General features: G+C 46.4%; 1 protein-coding gene across 2 annotated transcripts in view; it reads right to left on the reverse strand.

The window, feature by feature from the left end:
* Positions 1-20,459, reverse strand: part of LOC146830894 (fibrocystin-L-like) — a 1,907,335-nt gene that overhangs the window by 1,182,566 nt on the left and 704,310 nt on the right. For both annotated transcript variants that reach the window (XM_085605084.1, XM_085605082.1), the window contains exons 20-21: positions 20,353-20,457; positions 14,977-15,126 (exon numbers count right to left, since the gene is read on the reverse strand). In XM_085605084.1, coding sequence (XP_085461210.1) covers positions 14,977-15,126; positions 20,353-20,457 — 255 coding nt within the window. The remainder of the gene's footprint in view (positions 1-14,976; positions 15,127-20,352; positions 20,458-20,459) is intronic.

Consider the following 20,459-nt stretch of genomic DNA (forward strand, 5'->3'; position numbering starts at 1 on the left):
GTTCTTCAATGATTCCTTTATTATCACCCTCCAACAGTGCCTCTCATCTCTCCATAGCCTCTCCATCACATGTATTTCATTTGTTTTATAGCATCTCTCATACCAATCAATCAAGCTTTATTCGACAAATGAGTCATAAAAGCATGTTACAATCATAGTATAAAACAATTAATAAATTATCTAAAAATTTAGAATTACAATTAAATCTCTAAACAACCATCGAATACAGTACTTAAGAAGCTTTAAGCCAATCTAGAACCAATTCATTTTGATTTTATATCAGCTTGGCACAATTCAAGGGGCATACTATTTTGATTACCAAATGAGATTAACTACATCTGATAAATGCTACTGGATATGAGTGTATTAAGGACAATTTACATCATAACTCAGGGCTTTTGACCGTATGCACCAAGCCCACCCCAAAAACTTGGCCACAGCTATACAAATGGGGGAGCAGAATCTGTGCACAAGATACGCAGAGCTATGGCGTATCTCCTAATGCCCAAGAGTCTGCAAATGGGCTTTATCCAGATTTTTCGGGGTTCTAAATACATGGGACAATAAAATAGTACATGTCCTACTGTTTCACATACATCTACGCATCTATAGCACTTATCATTTTTGCTGTGTCGACCCCCCCATCTGGAGGTAAATTCCGCAACGGGTAGAGTACCCACCCTTAGTTGGAAGTACAGTTTACGGTCGGAGGTTTTTTCAATTAAATCCCAATACCTCTCTAAAGATGGACAAACTTTTAGGTCGAGGAAACGACATGTTAGATGGATAGAAAGGCCTTGTGTAGTTTCCACCTTGAATACCCATTCCCAATATATTATTTTCAACTTTTCCTTTGTAGGGAAAACAGCATTTAATGGGTCATTCCAAAGATCGACCAGGCCTATGTTACCAAGAAGAGATTTGATCCCCCGCAACCAATGTATTTTGTGAAACAGATCAGACTTTATAACATCCATAAAGCCACTCCTATAGTGGTTAAGTTCTCCTGTGCACCAGAGCCGACGCCAATAAAGTATTGGGCGAAGCTTCACAAGATATTCTAGTGGCTTTTTGCCAAGATCCAATAATAGGGGTCGCAACGGCGTGCTTGAAGGAAGATTTGTAATCTTGCGTAAAAACGCATTCTCGAGCACTATCAGGCTGCTCAAATTTCCGAATCCCCAGAGCTCAGCCCCATATAGGCATGAACTCAAAACCCTTCATCCCATAAACTTCTAGTACTGGGGAGATCGGTTTTGTAAATGGGGCTTTAAATCTGGAGAGGAGAGCACCTGATTTTTGTTTATGCATTAATGCGGCTCGATCTAATTGGCAGCCCCATCGCATGTCTTTCTGTAAAGTAATACCCAAATATGTAAATGAAGTAACCTGATCGAGGGGTAAGTTATTCATGTAGACCCTCCCCTTGCATGATTTATGTTCATTAAAGGACATGAACTTAGTTTTTTCAGTGTTAACTTCCAGACCCCTTGCTTTGCAGAACTCTTCAAAGCACCCAAGTGCCTTTTGTAAACCGCTTGGGGTCTTGGAGATAATCAGCCTGTCATCCGCGAACATGAGGATAGGGACACGTGACCCTGCCAATACCGGCGCATCGGTGGGGGTCAGCGAGAGGAAGTCGGCCGCCCCGTTGACAAAGAGCGAGAACAGGGTCGGCGTCAAGACGCATCCCTGCCGCACGGCCCTGCCAACCGCAAAGTCCTCCGTCACCTCTCCCACACCCCCCCACCGGACCCGAGCGACATTACCCTCATGTACGCGAATGACTAGGGAAAGAAGTTCAGGTGCAATTCCCATTTCTCTCAAGACCTGCCAAAGCTTTCTTCGCGGGACTAAATCAAAAGCCGCTTTTAGGTCGACAAAAACCGCATATAAAGCACCCTTTCCTAGGACCACCGTCTTCCAATACAAAGTGACAAAGCGGAAAACTTGGTCAATTGTACTGGTCCGACGTCAGAACCCAGCCTGCCTTGGGCTTAGGATTTCCCGGTCTTCTATCCATGTTAAGATCTCGTGTAAAAACAGACTACCAATGATCTTCTGTATCGAGTTTATTAGACTGATTGGTCTGTAGTTACCAGCTACAGACTTATCGCCCTTTTTGAATACCGGGACAATTTCAGCTCCCTTCCATGAGGAGGGGATATCGGCTCCCTGGGCGATTGCATTAGCAAGACGTGTAATATAACTACACCAGAGGTGTCTATCACTGGTAAACACATCTGCTGGGATTCCGTCCATGCCAGGTGCTCTACCCCCAGTCACTGTGTCTAGGGCCCTTTCTACATCTACTGGTAAGAATATTGCCTTATCGTAATATACATGGCAAAAAGTATCGCTGGAGATTTCTTCACAGGTTGCTGCATACTGTGGTTTAAAGTGGTCAACCCACGCATTCTGGGCCACATTGTTCTGTGGACGCTCTGGGACACCACCCCTATCCCATTTGTATATGTCCCAGAATAGCTTACCATTCTTACGTTTGCAAGCATCTAGGAGATCCTTCCACTTTTCATTGTCCCACATTTTCTTTGCCTCTATCATTGTCTTCCTGTAATGTAGCCTGGCAGACCTTACCAGTGTTGAATCTTTCGTCTTGAGGGCACTGCCAAGTTTAGCCCGGGCTTTCCTGCAGTCAAAATTGTACCATCCCTCGTTATTGTAATGCTTGGTGTTTCTTTTTGAGATAGGTCTAAAAAAATATTTTTTCAGACCCTCAAAAAGCCTGTTATGAACATCCACCACAACCTGGCAGGAGTTCAAACCAACTACAACTGAACCAGGTACTTGTAATGCACCGGTTACTTCTTCTTTAATCGCTGACATAATTTTTGGGTCTCCCACAATCCTACCCCACTTTAGATGGCGCATGTTATTAGATACATTTTGATCGGGCTCCAAATCGCCTTGCTGGGATACTAAGCTCCCGGATAGGGACAAGTTGAAGACCGAAGCAAGTGGGTGATGATCACTCTCGGTTCCATTAATGACCTTCATATCTCTAAGATGGGACCAAAGCTTCACATGAACAAGCAAGTAGTCTATTCGACTCGCCCTGCAGCCATTATCAAAGGTGTTCTTTCCTAATTTATCTGACCCACTTCGCCCGTTGGCTGCCCTCAAATGATTGCCTATACACAATCCTTTTAACTGGATTGCTGCCTCCGTCCACCTTTTCACGGGAGCAATCTCGAGGGTTGGGATACCCCATCTAGCGTCCTCCTCGGTTGTAAACTGTGATATGTCATGGCCCAAAGGCTCAAAGGAGGTATTAAAATCACCTGCTACTAAGGGTAAGATGTTCAAGGGCAAAGAGCCCAATAAATCTTCCAGTTCCTTTACGACCACAGACTTTTTGCCCCCCGGTAAGCCTCGTGCATACACATTAAAAACTTCCAATTTAATCCTGGTCTGAGAGATAATCCTTATTGATAATATGTCATCGCTAGTTCTTGAACCTTGGTTTACTTGGCTCCCCAAATCCTGCCTTATCCATATAGTTAACCCACCAGACGGGCGGCCTCTTGCACTTTTTAATGCAGGGACATAAAAATTGAGGTAGCCATTACAGAACACAGGATCTACTGACCAAGTCTCTTGGCAGAGACATTCATCAAATTTTGTGATGAATCCCATCCATTCAGAAGAGGCAATCTTAGGACCTAGGCCTGCAATGTTCCAGGATATTATAGACAGTGGTCCATTCTCTCTGTGTTTTCCCTCATTGATGTCTAAACTCAGTAATGGAGCGCTCGAACCATCCCTCTCTGAGTGGACCAATTTATCCTTAAAGATAGTGCCCATGTTGGATTTGGCGCCGTGTCCGTTACCTCCTCCAGCACCGCTTGGAGGGTGCAATGGACACCCCGCCTCTTTCACCGAGATTGATGGTCTTGCCACTCCTATCTGAGTCGGGTCGGTTGTTGTTAACCCAACTAGCGGATTTAGTTCACTACCAGGTTTAACAACCACTGCTACATTTAATTGGTCTTCACCTTTCTCAGGGAGGTTTTGGGCTAGTTTGGTTGTTATATTCCTAGCTCCAGAGTGAGCTGGCCGTCAATCACAATCTCGCAGCCCAGAGGACCTATCCATCCCGTTGTATGTATTGGACCCTCTGTTATTCCTGGCACAATTATCAAAACCTCTGTATACTCGATCGCCTGGGGTGGGCTGTTGATGTACACAATAAAAAAAGGATAAAGGTAAGGAAAGGATAGTAGTACATGGGTTTATCTTCTGCCAATTACAAATGTGTTCCACTGCCTTCTTGTCTCTAAAATTGATTATTATACAATCCTCCACTATTGATTTGTTTTTGGGACCAACCCAATCTACTCGCCTTGCAAACAAAATTTCGGCTGAGACATGCTGGGGTAAGGGACGATTTGAGTTAAGCCAAAAAATACACTTATTCTTCAATTCCCTAAAGTCCTTCCTTTTAACTGAGCCCAACGGTGTAACACCTGCCAGTATCACCACATAGGGTGTGGACTCAGGTGGGTGGTGTATACTTAGGGATTTTCTTGCTACTGAAGTGCTGGAAGCTTCCCTCCCCGATTGCACAGCTAGTGGACATTCATTAGCTGTTACCCTCCCCGCACTCACTATGTTACATGCAAGATTCTTTGTAGTGACCCGGGTTTCCTGCCCCAATATTGGGGAGCTGACTTGGACAGTGGAAGTTGGGGCGTCATTTGCATTAGTGATGCATTTATCAGACGATGTACCAGACGATGTACCAGACGTCTGACAATTACTAACATTCTTTGAGCGAGTCTGTGCTGATGCGTGTGACAGCTCCAAGCATACCAATCTGTTTTCTATTACATCTAATCTGTCGTAAATTGGAAGGCATGTTTTATAAAAGATTTATTCTATCTTTGCCCAAAAGTCATCTCCCAGGTCTGGCGGCAGCTCTTTTGATGGAATCAAAGGAGGGGATGTTGTTCCGTTTCCAGGGCCGGGAATAGCTATTCCCGTAGGGGCAGGAGTCATCTCACTTGCATGTACAGGATTAGTTCTCCCCAGGAGGGCAGCCCAGTGTCTGTGACTGGTGGCATCCATTTTGTGATGCCAGAGCTCTTCAGGATTCTACCGTGTTTCCACAGTAGGTACATGTCTATCCCTCTAGAAGGGTGGGATCATACTCCCACACCAGTTACTGGTGTGGGGGTATGATTCCAAAGCGTTTGACACCAAACACAACATGTTTTGATGCTGCCATCCCAGAGTTAGCATTAACCGCGAGGTTATAATGCACTTAAGAGTATATGGTTTAACCGCATCCACAAACAGCCCCAGAGAATAGACTGAGAGCTGCAGAGGGGCCCTGCTCAGGCAGAGGCACCCCCTCACATGGAAACCAAGCACCCTGCCCTCAGGATTGATAGGGCCTGCTTTAGGGGTGACTGATAGGTTTATATGTGTGTGCAGGTAGAGATATAGTGTACCTATATCTCAGTGAGGAGTGCTAACACTACCTCACCCAGGCTGCAGTAGCAGGCCTGTGGTGTCAGATTTAGCCTGCTTCCCAGGGGTGGCATAATACATGCTTCAGCCCCTGGTAGGCCTGTGAAGTACCTATGCCCTTGGTACCTAAGATACCAAATACTAGGGGCTCATAAGGTACCACAGTATCCAATCACTAGTGCATCTAATATGCACTCCAAGTTGTTTAGAGAGAACAGAGAGTCTGGGGCCCTGATTAGCAGGGCCCCAGCCAGACTATAGCCAGAAACCAGTGTAAACATCTGAAACAAATGTGGGGGCAACATAAGGTGCAGATCCTACTCTCCTACAGTTACTGAATCTTGCTCAAAGGAACTTAAGTTCAGTGCTGTGGTCAGACTAGTCAGACTGGTTGTGCTGTTTACCCATTGGATAAACCAGTCAATCGTGCAGTCAGATGGGGCAGTGGCTGCTCTGATCCTTTCAATCACGGCATACTGAAGAATAATGCTGGAAGCATGAAGAGCTCCAGCATGATTATCAAGGGTGTCAGCGTCGGCCATTTAGCATGTACCATTTCTGACGGTGGTAAAAGCAGGTTAAGTCTACGTCTGGGTCAAAATATATTTTGACACAATATTAAGATAAGGTTGACATACAGGAGAAATGTTGTAGCTGCATCTGTAACTGATGAGGGAATCTTGGATGTAAAAGGATACTACTTGCAGGACTATTACCATGGCTTCAGTCAAGGCCATGGGAATTGACCGTTAAATCAAGAAGAAGACAATGTTATTCATCAGGGGTTGAGCCAAGGGCAGTGCACAAGCTTCAGCATCTGAGCTTTGTAAATTCCCAGGGCAGCAGGGTGGACATTTATGAATCACTAACTGGGAGAGATGCAAAAGGAAGATGGCACTGGAAGGAAGTTGATGGGGAAAGTGAGGTAAAGTTTGGTTTTGTTGTCATTTTGAATATTATGTGTCTGGTTACAAGTATTCTTTAGGATGCTGACTAATTTGTGAGTTTGCAGGATGTGGGATTCGCTACAAAAGGGCGTGAGGAATCCCTCTATGACTTTGTTTATCCAGGGAAGAGGATTGTCTTTCAGAACATAACTAATTTTAGCTATGAATACAGATCTATAGTGATCTTTTGGGCTACACAAAGGTGGGCAACTTTTAGATATCCTGGAGATTTCCTGCAAAGCAGCATCCAGGGAGCAGCAGCACTGTTTGATGTCTGCAGGGTTCATGTGGAAATATTGTCGCCTTTCATAGGGAGTGCGGCGTGACTTTGTTAGCACTTTGAGCCTGTCCTTCAGCAGTGGGAAGATCATGCCACTGTTCAAGTGGGAAGCTGGTGGATGTTCTAATGACCAACTGTTCAGAAAAACTTGTTTCCAGACCAAAAAAGCAATATAGGCATCTAATAGCATTACTGTTTACCACATATTTTTGAAATACGTTGAGTGAAATGTGGAGCCATTAAGGGATTCATTTTGGTAACGGTTTGTGTTCATTTTCATAGACTCTCCTTCTATTCTTTATTCCTCCAACCCACATACTTAACAACTGTTCCCTCAATTACAATATAACATGTCATACAGTTTTCTACACACGATAAAATATTGACTGAATAGTAACTTTTCAGATAACAGGCTGCGTATCATTGAGAAACACCGATGCATTGCCTTGCAGCAGGAATGGGTGAAGTCATGTAATGCAAAATATCTAAACATTTTGTGAATTTTGTTTAACATGAAATTTACAAATTTCACAAGATTTTACCATAATAATTATAATTTCGCCTCGACGTAGCTATTTTCTTTTTGTGTGTGTTTTTTTTATCGGGTAAGGTATTGCTTAGGGACACGCCTCTTATCAGTTATTGTCAAATTCAGCGCTGAATTTACTTGTTAGCTGCAACCTGCATACGAATAACAAATCAAGATGTGTGTTGGCTATATGTCAGTTGTTTGTGGATTCCTGTGAGTAGACAAGCACCATCCTGCTTATCTCTTTCCTCGGGAGTTTCTAACAAGAAGATGAACACGCATTACAAAATCAGTAGAGCAGCCCTGGCAAGTTGGTACATGTTGGTGCGATGGATTCCTTTTTTATTTGATTTTATTACAAGTCTGTGTCACAAAAAGACAAAATGCCACCCCCTAAATATGGCAGTCATATTTTTCCAACCTTTTGTTTTTAAATATTAACTTTACCATGTGATTTCAATTGTACAGTATTTGTGCATTTTAGCAGACAAATTACACTTAGTATCGTTATAAAAAACACTTTAGGTTTAATGCACAGGAAAATATGATTCCTATAAGTGTGGAGAAAAGGCGCTGTAGCCTTTAAATCACTGAATCGCGAAGACATAGTTTAAAAACACAAGGAGGACTAATAATGCAAGGGAAAAACAATTACATTGAAATGTATTGTCCCTCCAGTCCTGACATGTAAATGCACTTCTTTTTATGAGGAAGTGTGCATGTGATCAGGTAAAATGCTGTGACTCATTGCGCAAGAACCAATAGGTGAAGTGGGCTGACCCATTGCATCATTATTTATGCTGTGGGGGGGTGAATCCAAAATGTGAATTGCAGCTGAACATGCATGTCCTATTACTTACCGGTAATCTTCATTACTCCTGGTCCCGTAGTCCTCGTCCCATTCCTTACAAAGTGGAGATTACTATCTCCGCGACAGAAAAAAAGAACAGGAGCATGCTGGGATACCTAACCCACTCCCTCCCGCTGGGAGTACATAAGCGGTACCAGCCCAGCATGCAGCCTGAAAATACCAAGCCAACAACCGGAAGGCCGGCCGCCAGGGAGGGAGGGAGGGAAGTAAGGAATGGGACGAGGACTACGGGACCAGGAGTAATGAAGATTACCGGTAAGTAATAGGACATTACCCCCAGGTCCCTCCGTCCTCGTCCCATTCCTTACAAAGTGGAGAATACCAAAGCAGAGAACCCGGCCTACCGGAACCCCACCAAAGCCAGGGGCACCAGACCGAGAAAAACGGTCCCCAACAGTAGCAATAGGGAGCCCACAAGAAAAGCAGGCAGGAGAACACAACCAGCCATGCCTCCAACCAAGCCGAAAAGAACCCAGACCCCAAAAGAAGCAGGGGACTAGCAAGAAAGGACCGCAAACGAACACAAGACCCCCCAGGAAAGCCCGAAGGAGGCCCCGCACTCAGAAGCAAGACCCAAGGGAACCCCCAGAGGGGCAGAAAGAGAAACCACCACCCCTAACCACCAGGGAAAGGGAACCCCGGAGAAGCGGAAGCGCCCCAAAGGAGCAATCCAACCAGGAAGGACAAACAACCCGGGAGAAAAACCACCAAGGGAGAAGCCCACAGCCCCAGGCAGCACCAAGCAGCTGCAGCAAAAGGGACAAAACAGCACAACCAGGCCCAACGCAAAGCGCCCGAGAGCAGGACACACAGGGAGACACGCCAAAGACCCAGGAAGGAACATAGCAGGGCAAGCCAGAGAGCGAACCCCCCAGAACAGAGAAGAAGGCGACCCACAGCCGGACCAATCCACAAACACCACACCAAGAGGCGAGGGGAAGGAAGAGGAGAACGAAGAGGCACGTCAAACTCAGAAAAACACCGAGCGCGACCAATCACAGGACCAACCCCAACACACCAGGGGAAGACACCCGCAGAGCCTCAAAGACCGAAGAGGAAAGGACAGAAGGCCCAGGCCAAAGGCAGGAAGACAAGCCGTCAACCCCAGCAGAGACACCGGAAGGCCGCAGCCAAGGCCGCCACGTCGGGAGAAAAAAAACCCGGTCACAGGAACCAGACAAAAGGCCAGGACCGAGGCAACCAAAGGCAGGAGACACAGGGACACGAACCCAGGAACCCACCCAAGCAAGGCCAGGGAGAGCAACAAGCGCCACCCAAAGCAGACTCCACACACGGCCAGCGAACAGCCAGGAGAGAACAACCAAGGGCCGAACACAGAAACGGGGAAACAAACCCCAGAACCGGGAAGGAGAAACCCCCACCAACCAAGAGCCGACCCACAGGTCAGGAGGACACCAAGGAACCACCCAAGGCGAACCCCAAAAAGGGGCGAAACAGGAACGACCAACAAGGAGGCCAACAGCCCAACAACGCAGGCAGCCCAGAAGACCCAAGAAGCCAACCGGACAACGGACAAGCCAGCCAGCCCGGAGGCCCCAAAAATAGAGCAGCAGAACCCGAAAGGAGAGTCAAAGGGTCAACTGACCCAAACCTAAAAACCCCAACCAAGAAGGAACCAGGGACCGGCACCAAAGCAAGCCAAGCCACCAAGAGAGGAGAAGCAGCCGGGGAACAGAGAGGGAGACCGGCAAGCCACAACTGGCAACCAACACAGAGGTCACAGCACACCAGCCAGGCGCAAAGGAGCAGCACAGGAAAGAACACAGGACCAACCCGGCACCCAGACCAACAGGGCCAGAACCACCGGCCAGCAAGAGGCCAAAAAGAGGCCCAAAGCACCAGAGAACGAGCGGCCAGGGAAGAACCCAGGCAGGGACCCAGGCAGGGAACCCGCACAGGAAGGCCCAAAAACAAGGACCGGAGGGAGGAAACACATCAGCACCCCGGAACACCCCCGGCACCCCCAAACCAAAGGAGAGGAGCCTGGAGAAAGTAAAGGCGCACAACCCCCGGGGGGAGCGGGCACACACCCAAAAAGGGAAGAACAAAGCACGCAGAGCCAGCAAGAGCAACGGCCAGAGACACCACAGGCCGAAAGCAGGCCGTACGGGAGCGAGAAACCCCCAAGCCCAAGGAAAAGGCCCACAAGGGGAAAACCAGAGCCCCAGGACCCAGGCAAAGCCAACCACCAGCACAAGGCCGAAAAAGAGGAGCGGGGACGCAGCAACGTGGCCCACATACTACGGGAGGCTAGACCACAACCGGCAGTCCCACCAACAAAACCACTGGCCAAGCCCAAGATAAGACATGGCGAGGAGGACATCGAGAGCGGCACCCAAAGCATGAAAGAAGGGCACAGGGCAACCCGAACCCAAAAACAGGGAGAGGCACAAAAGCAGTGCACCCAAGAAACAAGGAACCACCCAGGCAGAAGCCAAGGAAGACCCACAACACCTAGCCACCACAGGAGGAAAAAGGAGCGGCAGCGAGAGGCAAACGACCGCAAGCCACAAAGAAGAGACACGAGGGGAAAGGAAACCACAACAGGAAACCAAACCCCATCAGTCAACCCAGCGCACCACAACACAGCACCAGGCAAGAGGGAAGAGGCAAGCAGCAACACCAGCCAGAAAGCCCACCAGGAAAGCCCCGGAGCCAACAGCCAACCAAGGCCAAGACCCACCGGAACAGAGGGAAGGCACAACAGCCCCTCCCCCCCCCCCCGAGAACCCAAGAAACAGGGAGTCCGGAAGCAACAAGGACCCAGACGCAGGATGCAAGAAGCAACCCAGCCAAACACAAGCAGAGGCCAAGCGCAAAGTGGAGGAGCCTCAGACGGGGGAACACCGGGGGCCACAGGCCCACCGCCCCGACCACAACCAGCACGAAGCACACCCACAGGGAACTTGCCGGGGAAGGAGCCCACCAACCCAGGCAGGAAGATACGCCGGAGGGCAGGAGAGAGCGAACGCAAGGGCACCGGCGTGCCCAGCCGCAACACCAAGACAGGAGCAGGCGCCAGCAGGGAGGGAAGGCCACAGGCCAGGAAACCCCACACGTAGAAGCTCAGAACACCGGACAGGCACAGGGGGGCAGAAAAAAACAAGGCACCCCGAGCACGGGCCACACCAACACCCCTGGAAGGACGCAAGAAGCGCCCAGTACCCTGAGCCGCAGGCAGGCACCCAGACAGGCACGCACCAGGCCCGGCTATAAAAGAACAGCAGGAACCAACAGGGCGGACAGGCAGCAGGCTGAAGAATCCGAGCGAACAGACAACCAAGCACCAACCAGGGGGAAACAGAAGCACGCAGGGCAGGAAGGCAGGAAGCCCACAGGACAGAGGAACGAACCAGGACGAACCTCACCAAAAAATGAAAATAGCCCAGGGGAGCAGAAAAGAGCACAGGGGAACGGGGGACAGCCACAGCACCCGCCCGCCCCGGCACACCCCCATCAGTGGAAAACAGGGAGCCAAGGCCGATGGCCAGCACAGCAGAAGAGCGCAGCACATGGAAGAAAGAAAAGCGGCACCCACCAGGGGGACAGGCCAACCCCATAAAACAGAGACCGTCCCCCAACCCCTCCGCCCAGACGCCATCCAGCAACAAGCGTCGAGCAAGCGGAAACAAGGAGTTTTAAAGATGAGTTAGAAACATTGCCACCCAATGCCACTTTGACAGAGTGTGCGGGACTCGAACCCTTGTCCTGTGAGACCCTTTACAACCGTAGGCACAAGACTCACCATTGAGCTATAGCTCCTGGTGACAGGGAACCCAGAACCGGAGGAGGAAGCACGCCCCCCCCCCCGCAGCACCGGGAAGCAAGGCAGAGACACAGCGCAGAAAGCCACGCAACGCCCCCAACCCAGCAAGCAGGAACAGGGAGCGCCATAAGCCAGCACGGACAAACCCCAACAGGAATCAACCAGCAAACGGTGAGACCAGAGGACGCCAGGCCCCAGAGTAAAAATCGCCAGGCAGCAAGCACGGCGAGAACACCCCCGAAGCAGCCAAGCAAGACCCCCAGCCAAGACCGCCGAAGCAGCCCACCGTGCACAGCCAGACCCAGCAGGCAAAGCACAGAGTCAGAGGAACAAGCATGGAAGAAATCGGAACCGCTATGCGGTACTCACCACAGGGGCAGGAAGAGCACACCAAAAGCGCCCTGCCCCCAAGACCCAGCCCAGGCGCCCTCCAAGACACCAGCGCCGGGCGAGGAAGAGAGCTGCAGCCACCGATCAGACATTGACCCCCATCAAGCATCGTCCCTGCACCAACCTCAGGAACAGCAGGGGCACTGGTAGGAAAGGAGGCGAGCAGCACACCAAGGGAGACCAGGAGCACTGCCCGGCGCAGCCCCTGGGCTCCCATCTCATCCACAGCAGCGCGTCTTCCAGCCAGGCCAAGCCGTAGGAAGACGCGCGCGGTAACCCGGAAGGAATCCGGACATCCGGCGCCCCAGCCGCAAAGGGCCGGGCGCCAATCAACGCGACTCCCAGCAAGCCCGGCAGGCCAGGAGACGCGGAAGAGGATGTCGAGGACAGCCCAGCAGCCCCACGAGACATCCATCGAAGAAATCACAGGTAAGTTCAGCACGTCCTAATCTGTCAGAAGACAGAAAAAAAGAACAGGCTGCATGCTGGGCTGGTACCGCTTATGTACTCCCAGCGGGAGGGAGTGGGTTAGGTATCCCAGCATGCTCCTGTTCTTTTTTTCTGTCGCGGAGATAGTAATCTCCACTTTGTAAGGAATGGGACGAGGACGGAGGGACCTGGGGGTAATGCCAGTGGATGAAGAGGCATGATCTAAACCCTCTCTAAGTGGGTGCATATATGCATGCATTATTTGTTTAATTACAAGTAGCTGTGAAGCAGTGCAAGCTGTCTCTAGGCCAGAACCACAAAGGAAAGAGGCGGTAGCTCGTAGCATGCTGCTTCGGATTATACGATGCAAAGTTCTTTAAGGGCAGCACAAAATGTGCAGTTCAACGACAATTGAGTACTAATTTTGTAAAAAAAAAAAAATAGTGGGCCTCACAAATTAATGCATAATAATATAAAGAAAAGTTTATATACTCAGATTTTTTATTATATGCCTTGACTCACAGGGCCATATGTACGACGAAGTGGTGGGGCGTGCCGTTAGCCTCCTAGGCTTATCGAAACGCTCCTCCACTTCGGAAACGCAAGGCTGCACCATTTTCCCGAGAATGTGGTGCAGCCTTGCATTTCCCCCTGCGATGGCGCTAAGTTTCACAACTTAGCGCCAACGCAGGCTGGTGCAAGGGTGTCTGTGTGCAGGGGAGGTTTTTTTATGTACAGGAAGGGACACATTCCTGTACATAAACAAACCATGGCACTTTGCATTTTCCATGTGTGCTGCACAAGGCAGCACAGTTGGAAAAAGCAAAAAAAGAGGAGAAATTATGCATTTCTCCTCTTTTCGCCATCTTAAGACCAGAGTTTTCCTGGTCCTAATTTTGGCGCTGCCTCCTATGTACGCCACCCTTGTACATAGGGGGCAGCGTCAAATACAATGGGTGTTGCGCTGGAACGCCCACCACAATACCCACTGCACTCCCCTTTCACGCTGAGCATAGCGTGAAAGGGTGCCTTATGTACAAGGCAGCGTTAAGCCACGTTAAGTGGCTTATCGCTGCCTTGTACATAAGGAGCAGCCCCTATCGCCGAGGGAACGTCACAAAAAGTGACGTTCCCGTGCCGATAGGGGCTTATACATATGCCCCACAGTGTTTTTGCCCGCACCCGTGACCTGTGCTCAGAAATGTATATTATTGCAGCATAATTTTCTTGCAAGTCGTAAAACTACATGATTGCGAATATTGTATATGCCTGTGTGAAATGTACACAGCGTATATATAAACTGGGATTTAGGAAGTTGTACTCTATGTAAAAGACTGCAATGATAGAGAGCGTCAGAGATGTGACCTGGGACATGCATGGCGGAAAAGTTCAACAGTTGCTAAATATTAACAGAATGTATTGCCAAGACCCTAGAAGTGCATGTGCCATGTTTTCTAAGCCCTTAATAAATTAATCAGGCTGACTGAGGCAGGTAGAAATGTACACGTTTCACAGATCAAGAGTTGAAAGGTGCTGCAGGTTTGAGAGCAATATTTATTTTCCGAAAAAGAAATGCGAAAAAGAATAATGTGTCAATTCTATATACATTTATAAATATATATCCCTAACATTGAAGCATAGGTGTAGTTTACGTCTATCTTGGGTTATGAATTGAAAAAATAATGCTTTGTGTTTACGAACGCCATGCAGTTACGCATACAGTAGACAGCATGCATCTGACTGAACATATTCGGGATTACCTATAAACAACGCACAAGCTTGGCGTAAACTAAACCTGTTGGCTCGATGGAATCTATCACGTGCCTCTTTAAAAAAAATGTTTTGGCTTTTGGTGTTTGCAACTCATTCAAAGCAACGATAAATGACAGTCTGGCATTTAGTTTGTCTCTTCCAGCTTCCTAATCTTAACTGATTATGAGACTTGTTTTATGTCATACTGTGAAATGAGGCTGGATGAGAGAAAATCCTGCAAACCCAAGCAAGTCAATATTAATCCATAGGCAGACACGACGTGCTTTATCAAAGGATGTGAAAATATGAAATTATTCTAAGCTACACTATCGATCTGGGGTGCACTTTAGTCTGGCATAAATATACCGACATCCAAAATAACCAGAAGGGTGTGTGACACAGTTATCAAAGGGAACTAATTTATAAGTGTGTGTATAGACATCAGAAAATGAGGAGTTAGGCCTGCTTTTGAACAGTGCAATCGAGCAATAAACGCACCTGGTTGGTAGAACTCAAAGACATGGGTCCGTAGCGCTCTCCACCTGCTGTAGAGTAACTTTCATGAAAGATGTAGTATGGATACTTCACGGTATACCGACCACAGAAGGCGTCAATTTCAGTTGTCCTTTGTCCATCGTAATTGCCTGCCTGTAAAGTCAGCCAATACCAAACCGTTAATTCAAGTCGGTGCAGGTTGGTGCTCACCACATTCAAGTGCGAAGAAGCCCATTTCGAGAAATGCCACTTTATATATATAATGATAACTACAAGAGGGGCGGGGAGACATATCGGCCCAGCACACTAACTCCCCAATTGAACAATTAAACAATCAAGTGTGCAGTTCAGTAATGATGGTCCGGGTTCCTAATCTAAGTAGCCAGGTTTCCGGCAGTCAAATGAAGTGTCTTTTTTGGGGAGCACAAGCATCAAAAGAATGCACTTCATATGACCTCCGCACACCTGGGTACCAAGTAGAGGAACCCGGGTCTTTATTACGGAATTGCCAACTTGATTCTTTAACTATGTACTTACATACGTACTTGGGCAAGAAATGCTGTTGTACATATCCTGGTAACATTATCAAACATTTCTCATTGATTGTTTGACGGCCCACCGTGCATATTACATTAAATGCGACCCCATGGATAAGAACGTGCCCCCTGAACCGCTGCAGTGCGCCTGATTCCATGGAGTGCAACACTTGGTCAACTGTAGTATTATCTCCTTCACAAAACCTACAAATGCTAAAATTCACATGAGAAGGCAAGAGACAAGCTTGAATCAAACAAGAAGCACGTCATTCTTCAAAGAGGTCTTCTCAAAATACGTCATGCTGAACAAGAACTGTCTCCAGTGGCAACATCTTATATTTTCCCAAATATTGAATGCAAAAGTTACACAATGTACAATATTCATTCAAGGAGGTAATAAGATTTTATTGCAACAATAATTTGACATTCACTATGCATACATAGTTACTGAGAATCCTGTGTGTGTGTCACCAATGGATCCAGGCACACAAAAATGTCACAGACGATAGTTCTGTACGATTCTGAAATACTTGTTAGGCCTGTACTGTCCTTTCCCATCTACCTGTTAATGACACATACAAAAAGAACAGTTGATGGACAGAATGCAAAACAATGTCACACATTCACCCAGTACAGATTCATACCCTTGCAGACCTGGGCCTAAATCCATCGTTTTTTTGCTCACCATGCCTTTCAAGTTTGAACCCAGCCATATGCAAATCAGTCTTGACCCTGTGCCTCATGGGAACAGTGCAGCCCAAACTGCCAAGACAGGTCCTCCCTGGACTGAAAGCAAGCATCCTAGGACCGGCTTGGCAGTTTGGGCTGAATTGTTCCCATTAGGTACAGGGTCAAGACTGATTTTCATATAGCTGGGTCTGAACTGAGGTGGCCAAGTGAGCTAAAGAATGATGATGGATTCAACCGAGATCTGTGAGGGTGTGTGAGTGCCTGAAAAGTTTCAGCGCTCCATCCACTATCTCCTTGTGTTTGCTTTGTTCACCCTAGGTTGGCAGGGTATGCCCAGACATAGGTCTCTTGCTCACTTTGCCACTGGATTCAAGCTACCCTGGCTGATGATGGGTGTTACCCAGAAACCGGTCCCAGGATGCCTGTTTCCAGTTCAGGGAAGACCTGGCTTGGCAGTTTGGACTGGACTGTTCCCATGAGGCACAGGGTCAAGACTGATTTGCAAATAGCTGGGTCTAAACTGAGGTGGTGAAGTGAGCTAAAGAATGATCATGGATTCAACCCAGATCTGTGACTAGGGGTGAGTGTCTGAAAAGTTTCAGCACTCCGTCCATTATCTCCTTGTGTTTGCTTTGTTAATGACACATAAACAGAACTAAATAAAGTCTTCTTTGTTGCATGTTCTTCCAAGACTTTTAGATTTATGGACCAAGATGCTGCCATTTTGCACCTGTATATGGAGCCTTCTGTATGCACTATTTCTCCTAAAAATGGTATCTATTTTGAACAGACTCATTTGTGTATTTGACATTTGTTTAAGGCCACTGTAAAATGTGCAGGAGCTGTAGCGTGGTACAAACGTCAAAGACAAATTAAAACTTTAGCCATCCACATGTGGGAACCAAATACAGGCCATTTCATATTGCAGGTCAGCTATCATTGCAGTAATGTCAAAATAATTTTGACATGTAAATATCAGATCTGACATTAGGAGAGCTGCAAGTGTGCCATGAACCAGAATGTCCCTGCTACATGGAGTTCAGGTTTAAACCTGTGTCTCTATATTTGTTGCAAAGGAAAACCTGCACAAAAGTTCCATGTGCCTTGTGAAACATCCCGCAACTACTGTGCAATACCGCAGATTGAAACCCCTTTTTTTTTAGAAGTCTGGTGTTCTTGATAAATTGTACTTTTTAATGATAATGTACTTTGACAAACGTAGATATCGAGTTTAAGTGTCACATGAATGTTTTCTATCGATGTTGCTAACGTCTGCCTTTCCTAAAACTAATTTGCCAGCTGTGGCTACTGGCTAAATTGTCAACAACGAATTTTGATGATGTGGCTTCAGATTCATTACTCGCTCAGTCAGTCAGTCTGGAGGAAGTGTGAGTGGCCAGGTTAATTTGCCTCCAGGATTAATGGGCTTTCTGAATGACAGCACCCCCACCGCCCCGCCCCTCCCCCCACGCCTAACTGATATCCGCTCCGGGAACTGGTAACTGATTATAAAACTAGGGGCACAAGGAACCGGCTCACATTTAGTAGACACTTTAAAATGGAAGGGCGATAGTTATCTCAGGTCAGCCTAAGCAATGGGGTGGCAGTGATCAGAATGAGGGATAGAGAGTGGAACGAGGGAGCACAAGGATGGGATTCTGACTAAGCCTCTCTGTACCTAGGAATGTTCTAAAGGTGAGGAATCGGTGGTAAGAAGTATCCAACAGAAAGCAGTGTGAATACAACATATCATAATTCAAAACCACAAAAAACCTGTTGTGCAAAATCCTTTTTATGATACAGCCCGAAAAAGAAATCTATAACAGGCCCAGTATCAAATCATGTGCTTGGATGAAGGGATATAGAATTGAAAACAAATAAATAAACACCCAGAGACGCCTAACCAAGGGGACATTGGAAAAATGGGTAAAAGTTAACAAGTAAAGTGTTTTAGTAGTCCCTTTTCTAGTTCAACTAGAACTCTAAAAAAAGAGGGAACATGGACAGTGGACAACATTATAAAGAAAGTTGGAAAGAAAAGATACAGGGGACAGAGAAACAGGGGGGCATCAGAAGGATGAAAAAACAACCCAGGTACTGTGAAATGGATTCCTCTCTTCGTTTAAAATAGAGGCATAGTGGTAAGAGATTTCTGTGGCAGCGAGGAGGATAAAATAAAGACGAATATAGGAGAAGGAAGGAATGATGACTCCAAGGAGAGGGGAATAAGAGGACTAGACTTCTCCTACTCTTGGATGGCTAACCTTGGAAGGGAATAAAAACATGGGAGAATATTGCAGCTATGGGAGAGGGATGGCAGTAGAAAGAAATTAAAAACAAGAATGTATGCAATCCTTCATGAAAACCAAACTTGTGGAAAGCAATTTTGAGATAAAAGGCATTCACAGAACTGGAATTTACCTAATAGTGATTGCCAATCTCTTACAATCAAGCCTTTTTAAATCAGTCTTTCGGATTATGCAAGTTATTTCTCAAGCACAAGTGCCCTTGAATTTTGGGTTGTCTAACGAAGTCCAAGTAAGGCAAGCAGAGATAATAAAACTGTGCTGGAAACTAAGAGCTGCCCAAGAAGAGTCTTTGCTTGGGTATAGCTGGACAGAACTGAAGAACTAGCCAAAAGGCAAGAAAGACTGGCCAACAGCACTAGAACATGCCCTAACCATGCTAAATTTGCATGAAGCCTGGGGAAAACAACTACAGCTTCCTCGCTTTGAACTAACAAAGAATAAACCCGGTTGGATGGTTTTATCCTCATATGAAACAGGCACCCCTCAGCCATATCTCGTCCAACACACATATCCATCTGTTCAGCACTGTCTACGTCTGACCCAGCTGGGAGTTTTTTGCTCAAAAGGTCTAGTTCCAGCATGGAAACAAACGTGGCCGACCACCCAGTGCAGACTTTGCGAACAGGCGGAAGAGACACTCGCACATCTTTTGTGCATTTTCCCAGCTGTGAACAACTTGAGACAGCACTTTTTACTCCATGCTTTCCATTCACTTAAAGTCAGATCGTGCCGACCAGCTGTAATGAACAGTGAGTAGCACGCTTTACAAATTTCTTGATTGATTGATCGATTGATAATGGCACTATTAAACAGCCAGACTTTGCAGTTTTCATGTAGGTCAGCTAAATTTCTGCAACTAGTTAGCACACTATTACAAAAAACCAATTATATAATGCTCATCTCAGTGTGTATTAATATACGGTTACCACAATACCTGTAAAATTTTGCACAAATGTTTATTGGTTGCTATAAGGGCGCAACATAGTGGTATAGCTTTGTATTTGTTAAAATTCTGTTAGTGTTAAGCTGACTTTAGACAGCACCATGTTTACAGCGGTACGCTTATTTGCATTTTTGGAATCAAACTCAAAATTTGAAATAGTGGAGGATTAGTACCTGGAATCAATCAGTATAATAGCCTATATCTCTCTTGGATTTTTAGATGTTTTATGTCTTTTTCTTTTTTGGATATTGAAAATGTATATAGAAATGGTTTGTCAAATTGTTGATTTTAAGGCAACATTTGTAATGGTTTTAATTAACTGTGCACAATAAATCATTTATTTGTTTGCCAATTTTCTTGGAAATTTTAAGGCAACAGGTCAAATGAAGTATATACTCAAAATCATTGTTCGGCAGATTTATTCGGTGATTACATGCAATCATCACACCCAATAAGCAACAGTGGCTCAATTATTCATCAAATACAAATTAGCTGTTGAGCAGTAATATTTTACATAATCAAGCAAATCTCATCCCCATGATAAATAATAATATACGTCATGTAGATGACGATTGTAAGGGTATGTTGCCATCACATTTGTAATCTACATTGTATATCTACGAAGGAAACCGTGCAGTTGGGGAAAATAGCAGAGTTAAAATCTAAAGCAGCAGAAAGGTTTGCAGTGATCGATATCGGATATCGGATTTAGTAAGTTTGACTACAACAACGCAGTCATAAATCTATATCTGTGCTAGCATCGTTAGATTGAAATGTATATAAGCATGCCTTTTCTGTTGAAATGCATTAATACATATTAACCTTAAACTGATATAATTAGTGTTCATTCTAAAACACACTGATATTTCTCAGTTATAAAAAGCAGGAAGAAACCACGTACCTCTGTTTCATAGTTATTAAAGTACTTCACATAACGGTTTTCAGTGACGTTAGCAATGGAGTCTGGGCATGTGAAACTGATCATCCCTAGGACCGCAGCTCGAACCT

This window comes from Triturus cristatus, chromosome 5_1 (assembly GCF_964204655.1).
Source record: "Triturus cristatus chromosome 5_1, aTriCri1.1, whole genome shotgun sequence".
NCBI lineage: Eukaryota > Metazoa > Chordata > Amphibia > Caudata > Salamandridae > Triturus > Triturus cristatus.